Source organism: Pseudopipra pipra, chromosome 7, assembly GCF_036250125.1.
Source record: "Pseudopipra pipra isolate bDixPip1 chromosome 7, bDixPip1.hap1, whole genome shotgun sequence".
NCBI lineage: Eukaryota > Metazoa > Chordata > Aves > Passeriformes > Pipridae > Pseudopipra > Pseudopipra pipra.
In genome coordinates this window covers 6,837,872-6,851,562 of record NC_087555.1, presented here as the reverse complement: position 1 = coordinate 6,851,562, position 13,691 = coordinate 6,837,872, and the positions used below count along the sequence as shown (strand labels likewise).

The following is a 13,691-nucleotide window of genomic DNA, read 5'->3' as shown; positions in this document are numbered from 1 at the left end:
CACTCCTGAGAGCAATAAGCATAACAAATTCCTGGGCTATGCCACATTCGTGCACAGGGATTTTATCATCATTCAGTTCCTTACAGTCTAAATAAGTACATTTGGAAAAACTGGATAGTATTCACCGCAGTAATGTTAAAATACAGATGTAATATATGCTTTCGTAAATTCATAAATTAGAATTAGTGGCAAGAGATCTATTGCTGAAACGTAAAACTGTTCATTTTAAAAAGCAGAACATCTAAGTCACTGAAAGAAAATGAGTGTCAGTAAAGTACATGTGCTTTTTTTAACGAGAAGCTACCAAAGGAACATGGTGAAATCATGGAATCATTAAGGTTGAAACAGTCCTCTAAGATCATCGAGTCCAACCTGATATTTGGCTCTTTATCTTGTCTTTGGGTGTTTATTAAGGGAAACTAAATGCATAAAGAAGAAATATCAACAATATATAAAATGTATTCACAGAAGCTTGCCCAATTCTGAACTCCAATAAGTGTATGAATCTTTCTCACAGTTTTAATGTATTCCAGGTGAAAGAATGATCAGTTCAACAAATCTCATCTCAATATTTCAAGAACTACTTCACAAAAAGCCAGCTAAATATCTGTGGTGGGTTGACCCTGGCTGGGTGCCAGGTATCCCCCAAAACCACCCTATGATTCCCTTCCGCAGCTAGACAGGGCAGAGAAAAATACAACAAAAGACTTATGGGTCAAGATAAGGACAGGGAGAGATCACTCACCAACCACTGTCACAGGTAAAGCAGACTAGGGGAAAAAAATACATTTAATTTGTGTAGGAAACCAGAAGAAAGGTTTACAGGCTCAAAACAACCAGGTGGGAAGTGGGCAGTGGGGGCAAACAGGGTGAGCTCTGTGTACATGGGACAGCCACTGCTCCACTCCCTACCCCCTAGAGCCCTCACAGGCCCCATAAGCCCTCACATCCCTTACATCCCTCACAGCTCTCAGAGACATCACAGTGACCATAACACTCACACAGCCCAGAGCCCTGACAGAGCCCAGAGCCCTCCCGAGAAGATCAGAGGAATGGTTGACAGGCTCAATACAACCACGTGGGAAGTGGGGTAGGGGGAGAAACAGGGCAAGCTCTGCATAGGTGGGACAGCCACTGCTCCATCACCTACCCCTTGAGCCTTAGTCAGCCTCTGGGCCATACTGAAATGGCAGCAGCTGAATGCATGTCCTGACCCAAAATAGCAGAGTGACTGCATGTCCCCACCCAAAATGGCAGAGAGACCACATGTCCTGACCCAAAATGGCAGAGAGACCACATGTCCTGACCCAAAATGGCAGAGTAACCACATGTCCTGACCCAAAATGGCAGAGTAACCACATGTCCTCTCCCAAAATGGCAGAGTAACAGCATATCCTGGCCCAAAATGGCAGAGTGACTGCACGTCCTGCCCCAAAATGGTGGAGCGAGAGAATGTCCTGACCCAAAATGGCAGTGACAGCATGTCCTGACCCAAAATGGCGGAGCGACCGAACGTCCTGACCCAAAATGGCAGAGCGAGAGAATGTCCTGACCCAAAATGACAGTGACAGCATGTCCTGAACCCAAAATGGCGGAGCGACTAAACGTCCTGACCCAAAATGGCGGAGCGAGAGAATGTCCTGACCCAAAATGGCAGTGACAGCATGTCCTGACCCAAAATGGCGGAGTGACTGCACATCCTGCCCCAAAATGGCGGAGCGACCAAACGTCCTGACCCAAAATGGCAGTGACAGCATGTCCTGCCCCAAAATGGCAGAGCAAGAGAATGTCCTGACCCAAAATGGCAGTGACAGCATATCCTGACCCAAAAGGGTGGAGTGACAGCATGTCCAGACCCAAAATGGCAGAGTGACTGCATGTCCTCACCTAAAATGGTGGAGCGACCGAATGTCCTGACTCAAAATGGCGGAGTGACCGCACGTCCTGCCCCAAATGGCAGAGCGACCGAATGTCCTGACCCAAAATGGCAGTGACAGCATGTCCTGACCCAAAAGCATGGAGTGACTGCATGTCCTGACCCAAAATGGCAGAGTGATCGAATGTCCGGCCCCAAAATGGCAGAGTGACCACATGTCCTGACCCAAAATCGTGGAGGGACAGCATGTCCTGACCCAAAATGGCGGAGTGACCGCATGTCCTGCCTCAGAATTGCAAAGTGACTGCATGGGCTGTCCCAAAATGGTGGACCAACCGCATGGCAAACCTTGCCACTCAAACCCAAACCAATATAATCTGCATTCCCATCTCTAATGGACTTTAGCTGTGCATTCTCAATTATTTTCAGACTAAATCAATCTGATATTCAAATACCTTCTAACAGTGATATTTATTCAACTACAGATTAATTGCATTTTCATAACAGAGAGGGCTTTCCAAAGTTGGCCCTACTTTCACACTTGCATAAATTCATTTTAAATCCGACTTGGTATTCTATAAAGCCATGTACTGCACAACCGTGGATACAGCATTGTTTCAAGCACCCTGCTTCCCTTTGGACATGATTTGATAAGCAGTAGATGTTCAAGAGTCCTCTTAGCAAACTCAAATCACTGGTTTAGTTTACTAAACCCATTTCTCTAGCCCAAATTTAGTTTAAGCCCTTTTGAAGAGTCAACTTTGCACAGATACGCTGTGTGTTGGAAGAGCTGTTCAGTCTGTTCCTAACAAATGCAAACCCACACTGATAGCATCTATTTTAACAGGTGACCTGGCTGAGGAGCCCCCACCAACACCTGACCACAGCAAACTGGGAGTGCTGGGCGAGCCGGAGGTGAGCAGAGTCAGCATGAGCAGCCAACGTCTGAAGCCCTGGCCCCACACCTCAGGGCCAAGGGTCTGCAATGGTTTCCATTCCTGGCAGTGATGACAATGGTAGTGCAGGCAAAAGCCTCACAATTAGTCACAAAAAATGACCATCACATGAGAGAGTCACAGGGTAGAGGGTGGGCATGCTATGCTGATTTCTCATGTGTTTTAGGACACAATGCCCATGAAATATCACAAATAGAGGCAGGTTTGACTGTACTGCATGAGGGAAGTTGAATTTTAAAGAATCTAGTTGGATCTTTGTATTCTGATTTTGTTTGTTTTGCAAAAAGATGAGTTGAAAAAACAGCTGTTAAAATAAAAAATGAATTATGCAGGGGCCTGGACCCACAGTGTACATCTGCCACAGCAAAGGCTGGCGTGCGGGGCCAGGAGATGCAATTTAAAAAAAATCCTTATTCCTTAGGATACACAAATTAATTCTCCTCTAAGAAAGAAGGACAAAGTTTTCCACAGTACTAGCAGCTGTGCATGCTAAACAGTGCTTGCTTCATGTACTGTATACACAAAGGGTCACATTCACTGCAGAACACAGAATTAAGCAAACAAAATCACATTAAAGGAGATAATCTCTTTTTCTTTCAGTTTGGAGCAAATGGACATTACAATATGTCTCTATTTGTAAATATAAATTCTGAAAACAGAAAAGAAAATACTGTACGGTCAGTTATTATCAGGTTCTGTTGAAGATCTTTCAAGAGCCAATCTGACCTAAAACGTACAGGTTTTTTAAAGTTACCGAAACCCACATTACAGCAAAGCTAGTTAAAAATGATGCATTTTCTCTTCTTGGGCTTCACAGAGTTGTTTGAGATCCAAATGTATGTTCATTACCTCAAAATTTTATCATGAAGAGCTGAGACAAAGCTTCATCATACGCAAATATTTAAACAAGAGCAAAATCTGATTAAAAGCTTCAATTAGAAAAGTTAAATATTTCATTTACTGCTGGTTCAAAACAAATGAATGGGACAGCATGATGGCAGACACCTGCCCTGCTTCCTACCCCACATTGCTCATCTACACCATCATCATGTGGTTCACTGCTGAGGCTCACAAGTCTCAGTGATCATGACTAGGGACTTTCAGCTATTATACTCCCAAGGAAAAGCATCTATCCCTTGGTTATTTCACTTTATTATAGAGTCCAGGTGCGAGCAGGCACCACATTAACCTGGGGATTGTCCTGCATTCACAGCACTGAGACCAGGTAGAACTACTGGGATCCAGCAAAAGGTGTGTCCTGCAAAGAGGGGACCAAAAGCACTGACCAGGTGGGAATGTGCTGCCTCTTATAGAACATGAGGCCTTAGGTAACACCTTATCTGCAGACAGGCAGATATCCATCTTGGAATGCCAGAGAAGTCATGTCTTTACAAATATCATTACGGGGAGAAACCACACTCCTTTTCATAGAATCACAGACTGGTTTGGGTTGGAAGGGACTTTAAAGCTCATCCAGTTCCAACCCCTTGCCATGGGCAGGGACACCTTCCACTAGATCACGTTGCTCCAAGCCCCATCCAACCTGACCTTGAACACTTCCAGGGATGGGGCAGCCACAGCCTCTCTGAGCAACTGTGCCAGGGCCTCACTGCCCTCACAGGGAAGAATTTTTTCATTCTATCCAATCTAAACCTACTCTCTTTCAGTTTGAAGCCTGTCACTACAGCTCTTGTAAATGGTCTTCCTTCATGTTTCTTGTCAGTTCCCTTCAGGTACTGAATTTCTTGATGGGTACTGAATTAATTTCTTGATGGATTTGAAATAGTTTCCTAGGACCCATGAGTAGGAAGAAAACCAGAAGAAGGTCTTCTAAAATCTAAGCTTCCCCGCATTTGTTTGGGTGAATGTTACAAGATACTTTGTGATTTACTGAAATTACCTGCATGGTGACAAGAAGAAGCACCAGATGGGATTCCCTGGGTTTAAAAAAAAATTAAAAATCAACCTGTGGTAAATGAAAGAAAGATATAAACCCTGAGGCTGGAGGAGAGAGCTGCTGTGGCAGAATGAACTGATCTCACATCTCATAATGCAGAGAGTTGAACGCATAAAACAAAAAAAGGTGGATTTTCTTGAGTTGTGGTTATTTTCAGAGTCAGTAAACTTGATAGGATCGGGTTTAAAGTATCTGAAGAGATTTATATTTATACATTATACATTAATATACTTGACAGAGAATAGAAAGACTGGTTAATTCCATGTTTTCAAAGGCAGCTTGGGCCTTGATTAAGCAAACTGCAAGACTAACAGATTTTTTAATGATTTTTCCCCAGAAGAAACTGTAACTGGGAATTTGATCCAAAAATAACCCGGGAAGACAAAACAAACAGACAGTGAAGGAACTGCATTTTGCCTAATTTCGAAGTGCAGAGGTAAACTCCAGCAGCAGTTACCGCATTTACTGACACCAAAGGTTTCTCAGTCACCATCATCTGCTGCACGGGATTTTTCTCTGACACTGACTTATCAAGGTGTGTGACACCTATTACCAAGTTTTTCTTTGCAAATGATCTCTGATAAGAAACCTGAAATGGTGATGGGAAACTGAATGATACAAACAAGGTGTGACATTTAAAAATCAGGCTTGGGTTTTTTTTTTCAGTTCCATCGAAGGACCTTTGCTGCGAGACTGTCTCTTTTCTCAAGGACATGGGGATACAGCACCCTGGGAGAGCCAGCCCTTACAAACCAATGCATCATGGATTTCCTGGGCCTTCTGAACAGTCAGATGAGTCCCGACATTTTGGAGCTTCCTCAAAGAAAGAGATGGAGGAATATTTTTACTTCTAAACACATTCTTATTTATCCAGCCTTCTACATTAAGACTGATATCAGAGTTGGAGAGCAAAAATATTTAAAGTGATCAGAATAAAGATGGATCTACCAGTTTCTTCTAGAGTGATTTGAGAACATGGTATCTGGTCTACACATAATGTGTAAAGCAGGCACAGACTGTAGGGCTCCATGAGTAACACTGGCATCAGAGGGGACGGGAAGTGATTTAACAGGATGCCTGGCCAAGGGAAGGGAGTATTCCAGGAAACTTGCTTCCAAAGGTAGGGAATAACATGACTATTTCAGAGAATGGATGTGGAAGGGGATTCAAGCATAGTTTTCTGAGTGTTTCACTATTATCAGAAAGAGCTTTTTGCCAACAAGTGAAATGAGGGCATTTTGACACAGATTTTGTTCTTTGCCATGACAGAGAGAAGGAATAGATTTATTTTTTTTACTTCTAACAATGTTCAATGGCCTGAAAGTGGTTAAATAATGATAATAAAATCTGTATTTAAAATGTAATTCAGTTCTATAATTATATTTCTTATGCATGGAGACAGAAATAAACTAGAGGAAGAACCTATTAGCTCTTTTGCATGTATAATTGAACACGTTTGATATTACTTGGTAACCTTTGTAAGCAACTGGCTTTGAGTTTATGCAAAGAGGTGAACACCTTGCATGCATAAATAACAATCAGAGCAGATAGGTTTTTGATTTTGTATTCTGTTCTTTTCTTGTTTGTGTCTGTTAGATGGAGTCAGACATCCCTGGCTTTATCTGGCTATCCATAGAAACATCTGAAAGATCTGACTTTTGCATCATTTGGGTGCAGTAATGAATAAGAACTGACATCAAATATCAATATTATTGGCCCAGCTAAATGGTAGCTGACATCCAACCGGACTGCTGAAGAGGTAAACAAAATTGAAATTTTGTTTTTGTTTAAAAACTGTCTGACATTATTTGCCCTTCAGTAAATCAATGGAAGAACGACCTAAATGCTGTTTGCATTTTGGCTTGGGGAGGTAAAATCGGGCCATTGCTATCAAGCATCTTTTTTTTATAGTCTTTTAGGTTTTCCCAAGATAATCTGTAATTTCAAAAATACTTCTTTTGTTTTAAAGAAACTTGGTAATCTCTGTAATGGCTCCTAAACCTGCAGACATCATACAAACACAGCATGGCAGATACAGGTGGATGATAATTATACTCTGAACACAAACACATATACACACACATAAGGGAGCAAAAATGATTCAACCAAGCATCTATTGTCTTTATACTTCATTGGCATAGGGGTTTACCTTTGCATAGGATGTACAGAGCTTGAGATGTATTTAGGCCATACCTCAGTGCAAAGGACATATCTGCAACATTTTTCTCCACAAAGTTATTGTGTTATGGAGACATGGGAGAAGAAGGCATTTATTAACTTTTAGGTAATTTTAGTAACATTAACTTTTAGGAGGAAAAGTGCATTTTTCTGTGTCCTGAATTCAAAAGCTATGTGGGTTTTGCTCACGTTTTCTCAAGCATTCCACAGGCGGAGGACCAACCTTGAACACTGCAGAATTTATACAGTGCTGGAAGTGTTATTTGTGAAGTCCTGACATAACAACAACTGCAGAAGTTTCTCTCAGGGCAAGGGGACTCTGGAGAGCCCATGTCCCAGCAGGGCAGGCTCCAGCAAATGGGCACATTTCAGATGCCAAGCTGGCAGCTGTGTTCCATAGAGAAATGCCTAATTAGGGAATCTCAGCACTAATAAGAGTCCTGGCTGCAAATGTTGCCCACTTAACAAAAAACTATTAACTACAGTTCCATAAGCATGGTACAGTAAATAACTCAGATTTAATCAGTTTCACAGAGTTTAATGAGGATTTATTCAGTTTGTGTAAATGCATTATTCTTTTTTAGCTTCTTCCTTGTACAATACTCTTTCCCTAAAATATCCCTTAATATTTGGACACACTGCTTCCATGGCTTTCTGATCTGAAAATTCAGAAATTCTGAAAATTTGTTCCTTGTTCTTGTGTAATTAGAATTTCATGTTCTTTCAGAACTCCTCTGGGCACCAAGCAGCCCGAGACACGATTGCCACAAGCCCACTGAAGTGACTGAGGAGCCCACTTTAACTGACCTATATCCCTGCAGAAAAAGGAGTGAATCCCTTGGGATCTTTCACCATTACAGCTCTGCACCCACAGAGCCCAACCCTAAAGGCAGGACTTCTGATAAAGCACGGGATCTGCAGATCTGTGGCATTAGGATATTAAAAAAAAGCGAAAAAAAACCCTCTAGGTAGGATTTTGTCAGCAATCACTCTTCTGTTTTGCCTTTTCAGACTTCTTTGGCCAGGTATAACCACTAGGTTGGACACCTGTGTCCAAACAGCCCATGATCAGTGTCCAAAATATTTTCCATGTAAGTATTCTGGAAAATGTGAATGTTTCTATAAAAAGATGTCTTTCCTCATAAAGCATGCATCTTTTAACAAAAATGTCTCTCAGAATTAGAACCCTAATTAGCTTGCTTATGGTGGAATATTTTAATTTTTTGGTGGGCAAGCACTAGAGGGTAAGAAAACAGTTCTCTAGTGCTATATTTGGCTGCAATATAGCAATTGCTTCGCCAGCCTGACAGTGGGACAACTGTTACTTGTACAACTCAGGACCACTACCTTATTTTTCAATGGTTTTCCAGTACATGCAGTTAACTTATATAACTGCAATCACAACTTCTGAAATTATATTCCTCACTCAGTCTGATCAAAGCTGATCAAATGTTTCCATTTTTACTAATTCAACCATTGAGAATGTCAAGCAATTATTTTAGTCTAGAGTTTAATGCCAACTGTAATATCCTTTACCAAAATCACATGTTTATCTGGGAGATTATCAGCACACAGTCTTTCAGCTTCCTGTTAATCATTACAGGTCACATGAGAGCACGAGGCCCTTTGTAAATTAATACTCATTTAAAGACAGTGCTACAGTATCACTGTAATATTTCCCTCACAATTCTTGCTACTGTTCTACACTACAGTGTTTCAAAATACTGAGAGGCAGGTTGTGCCTGTCAAATGTAGATATATATTCACATGGCCAAGAAAGAATTAGGATGCCTTGGGAATTCCTATTCCCTCCTTGACATCAGCTTATCCCACTCCTTCTGCTCTGCCAGCCCCTGGGTTTTGCCCTCTAAACACATAGGGTTAGCATAGCAGTTGGTAAAGCAGCAGCTGATAGTGAACAAGAGGAGAATATTCAGGATCTCCTACAGGAAAAAATAGTACCCTGCTCTGCTTGTAATGAAAGTGTCAGTGGGAGCACAGAGAGCAGGAACACCACTAAAATATTTTCCAGGAGAGATGGTCTCTGAGAGAAAAGGCTGAGTGGTAGCAGAAAGCAGCACATGCCTCGCCACTTCTACACCAGTTTTAAAGAGCACTGTGACCCAGAGAGCCAGAGGAATCATACATCACAAATGTTTTGTTCATTTCAGAAAATTTCATATCTCCTCAAAGAACCATTTGGGAGAAATTCCTTCCCTTCCAAAGTTAACGGGCATTCAGATGGCAGTGTGTCACCAATCCCAACCAAAATGGTTCTTTTTAGACAACAACTGCAAAATTAACCATCCAGGAAAAAACCCCAACAGCATATGTCATTAAAGAAAGTAAATAAATGACCATGACAAGGGAGAATGGCTTAGATACCACACACTGATCAAACACTGAACCACCCTAGAAATCATTACTAATACTGAATTCAGTCACAGAGGGATCTGTTTCACCAAGGACATCACAGTATGTACCAGAGCAAGGAACATGATGATTAAAGAATAATAAAAAAAGGAAATTGGTGTGCAGAACTTACCTTCATGTTGAATGTAGCATGATTGCAGGGATGCAGGTGACCATGGAATGTGTAAACCCGGAGACCCTAGGAATGAAACAAAAAGAGAGCATTTATATAAGTTATAGTGATATAAATTATTCTATACCCTTGTTGTAAACAGAAAGACCTTGATTTTATGGCTGTGTGCAAATCAAGACACGTCATGTGCTAAAAAACCAGCTCCTGGTTGCTGGAAGAGGAACACATTTCTCACAATTAGTAAGGATATATCTCCTTCCTTCACATAATAGCCAGCAGAAAAGGTGCATTCAAATACCACAAAAGAAAAGCCTCCCTTGCTGGAGGGTTTGAATTAGAAGGTGTAATCTCTCCTTCCAAAAGACTGAGCTCTTGCTCTCAGGCAATGCCTCTTGATATTCCACACACACCATTCAAGTCTTCCTCAAGGAATTACAGGCACAAAATCAAAATTAATTATCTTTTGTCATCTTGCACATTAGGCCATAAGTGACCTACATAGTGCAGTAACATATGTCAGATGTCATCACTGATCTCTGGCTTGTTCTCCCAGTACAGGAGCCATCCAACCACAGTATCTCCTGCTATAAAACCTGAAGTCTTCAAGATGAGAAGACAGGGGTAGTAAAAAGAGATGCCTTTCTCTGTTTTCATAGAAGTCACTGGCTTCCTGGGTAACAGAACAAAATCCTTCCTATTAAAAGTGAACCCCAGCTTTGAACAGTGTAATCATATGCTGAAGAACAAGTTTTCACTGAAAGAAAACATTTGACTGACACTGGAATTGAAAGGCAGTTTGCTGCATTTTTCTGGAGAGATAAAAAACCCCAAACCCAAGATCTGAAATTCTACCATTCATCCTACTAGTACTTCCTTGCACTTATTCCAGCTTGAATCAGTCTCTGAGGAGTGGGAGAAACATAGGTTAATCATACCTCTGTCTTGCTTTTAGAGTTTATATCATCAGCTTAATTCTATTTTTATTTTCCCAATCCAAAAAAACTGAAATCACTCCTGCTCTGACATAAGACATTTGAATTCTCTTTTTCACTGACAAAACCTCCTACATTTTATCATCAGCACATTCAGCAGTAGATTCTCTCTGTTTGCAACAATCCCTTTCAGAAAGTTGTTACTGAGGTTCGACCATGGAGTAATTCTGGATGGACACTCCTCGATAACGCCCTGTGGTTCATATCACATCTCTGAACCACTTAGACCAGTCCCACAAAACAGCAGTTAAAGGGGATTAGATTGCTACTGTAAATATCTCAGGGGTTAAGAGCAAGGAGGGAAAAGAGCTATTGAGGCTGAAGAGCAGTGTTGGCGCAGGAACATGTGGGGATTCATTATCTGCAGATAAATTTCAGTTGGAAATTAGAAGACAGTTCTCAAACACTGAGATACAAAAACTTACTTTGCCCCAAGTACTGGGGATAAAACAGTTGTAAGAAGCTGCTTGAAAAGCCTGGAAATAAATGACTTTCTCCTATATGTGATCTTTTGCCTGAACTTGCAGACCAAGGAGGCTCTTTCCAATTTTGCTCATATGGCATTAGAACACAAATCTCTCATAAAGCCCAGCATTTAATGCTTCACAGAATTTCTTTTGTTTAAAAGAAGTCACCAAAATAAGGCAGCAGGCTACCTTGGCAAGCACCAATTTGTACCTTATTGTATTTTTCATTTACCTTTCTGTCTTGAAGTAGTTTCTGCTCCGAGGCCACAGATGCTACTGCAGTCAAACTAGGAAATTAGTATTAAACCCATGGAAAGATTGCAAGGCAACAAGAGGACAAGGCTGTGGACTATTAAAAGCACTATATTTAAAGAGCAAGCATACCATCCACTTTAAGCATAAAAAGGTTGCCACGGCACAGTTCTTGAGTCCTCCACAGTTGTCAACAGAGTTACAAGGGGACAGAGTTCTAAAAATACCTCACTCAAAGACTTGGTATATTTGCAATTTATATATTAAAGATAGGTTGGATATCAGGGAAAGGTTCTTCCCCAGAGGGTGCTGGGCACTGAACAGGCTCCCCAGGGCAGTGGGCACGGCCCCAAGCTGCCAGAGCTCAAGGAGCATTTGGACAATGCCCTCAGGGTGGGATTGTTGGGGTGTCTGTGCAGGGCCAGGAGCTGAACCTCATCCTTGTGGGTCCCTTCCAACTGAGGATATTCTGTGTTTTCTAAGTAATAAAATATGAGCCAATAAATGCTGATAAAAATAAAACTTAGATAATTATTATCTAATTATAAATTCACCGCTGGAATAGAAACATGATTACACAATATTCCCTGAGACTGACAGACAAATGGAATGTGACAAAGGTAACAGGACAGGAGACAAAGATAACCAAACGCATATAGGCAGTCTAGCAAGAAAAAATGTCAAGGACACAACATCTACCTTGTGGCCCAGCAGCAATATCGATTGTACCCAGCCCATGGTAACAAACCAAGTGTCGCTGCATGCTTTGCATGTAAAAAGTAGCCCTTGTAAAATAACTGCTGCTGCTCAGCAGGATGTAGTATTTACCCTCAGACACTCTCAAATACCAATATACACACAGTAACCTTTCCACAAATACAGAAAAAGCATGCTGTCACAAACCAATAAAAAAGAGAAAACCCCATGGATGCTGCGCCAGAGAACGAATGTTAACTTTCTGATTTCCCTTCTGGAAGTCAATTCAGTATAAACCCTCTGAAAAGGATTTTAATAAAAGTAATAATAATGATAATAAAAGCGAGACAAAGGCAATGGTTCTGTAAAGTGTTTCTCAATACTATCGCTGAAACTTAATTTCCAAAGTGCCACTTTATTTTTATTCAATCCACAGCTCGTGTTTTCTTTATCAACACCAGGAAATCTGAGCTTGGCAGACGTACATGCCATAAAAACAAAACTGGAAAGCTTACTATTTAGCTCTAATGTCCCAGAGAAAAACCAAACAGTAATAAATATTCTGAGAATTTATATCAAGACAGCAGTGAGCTTCCAGCAGCAAGAGCTCAGCAGTCAGTTAATGACACTCCCTTTTGCACATACATTCTGCTTTTCAGTCCTTAATCATAAAATAATCTACCCTAACACCACCAGGACCCCTGCTCTCCTTCATGCAGTGTGGAACTGAACAGTGTCCACAACCAGCATCTGCCATTTCACTGAACTTCTTTAAGGTTCAGGATGAGCAGGGGCAAACACCTGGGACTTGTATCACAAGGAAGAGAGCAGGGGAGAAACAAGGAGCTTGATGTTAGGGGAGTTCTTAGGGAAAATTATGGTCCTTTGCTGCTACCCTGGAGGTCTCTCTCCCTATTACCCCACTGACAGAGGTAACTATCACAAACTGAGAATGGGAGAAACAGCAGAACACCAGAGCAGGATTCTGCAGCTGTAAAAAGGCCCATTTCCCCCACATTTAACCCATGGGGTCTATCCAGTCTCCTTGCATATGACACTCTAGCAGTATAAATTATGGAGAATACATTATTATTGTTGTCAACTGAGTCATCAGGTCTTGACTGAAATATTAATGGAGGAATTCTGAGTTCCATTCCCTTCTTGAGCTACTGCCCAATTACATTAATAACCATACATTCTTCCTCTGCAGGAAACACACAGATAATAGCAACATTCAAGGAAAACAAAATATGGAGCGCTCTGAATTGTTGAGGTCTTTTTAAAAAAATCATTATTCCCACATGCACACACACATATAATTTTCCAGTTTGAAACCCAGAAATTAACATTAGAACCAGCAGTTAGAAACACCCCAGCATTATGTTATGGAGCCTATCAACCTCTCAGCTGCCACTGAACACAGGCATTAATTGCCTGCCTTGGACTGGAGCTACCTAAGAGACTTCAGAGACAGAAAACATTCATTTTCTAAAATGAAATCTGTTACTGTAGAGGAGCAGCCTGATCTTTGGAGCTACGGATCTGCAAAGTCATCCTGCTGGAAAAGTAGTTAAACAAGGTTTCTAAATTCAAATTATTTTTTTGTTCTTACTTCCACAGGATAAAAGCCCAAGATTCTGGAATTGATAGTGAAATTCTGCTGTAAATCCTCCCTACTGTGTATCCATATAGATACATGAATACAAGACAAGACAGGATGAAGACAAACATAATTAATGCTTCTTTGCACTGGAATTATTAAATTCAACCAT

At 41.1% G+C, this 13,691-nt stretch overlaps 1 protein-coding gene across 4 annotated transcripts in view; it reads right to left on the bottom strand.

Moving 5' to 3' along the window:
• SPAG16 (sperm associated antigen 16) overlaps positions 1–13,691 on the bottom strand; it is a 385,479-nt gene that overhangs the window by 116,488 nt on the left and 255,300 nt on the right. For all 4 annotated transcript variants that reach the window (XM_064660354.1, XM_064660355.1, XM_064660356.1 and 1 more), the window contains exon 14: positions 9,513–9,578. In XM_064660354.1, coding sequence (XP_064516424.1) covers positions 9,513–9,578 — 66 coding nt within the window. The remainder of the gene's footprint in view (positions 1–9,512; positions 9,579–13,691) is intronic.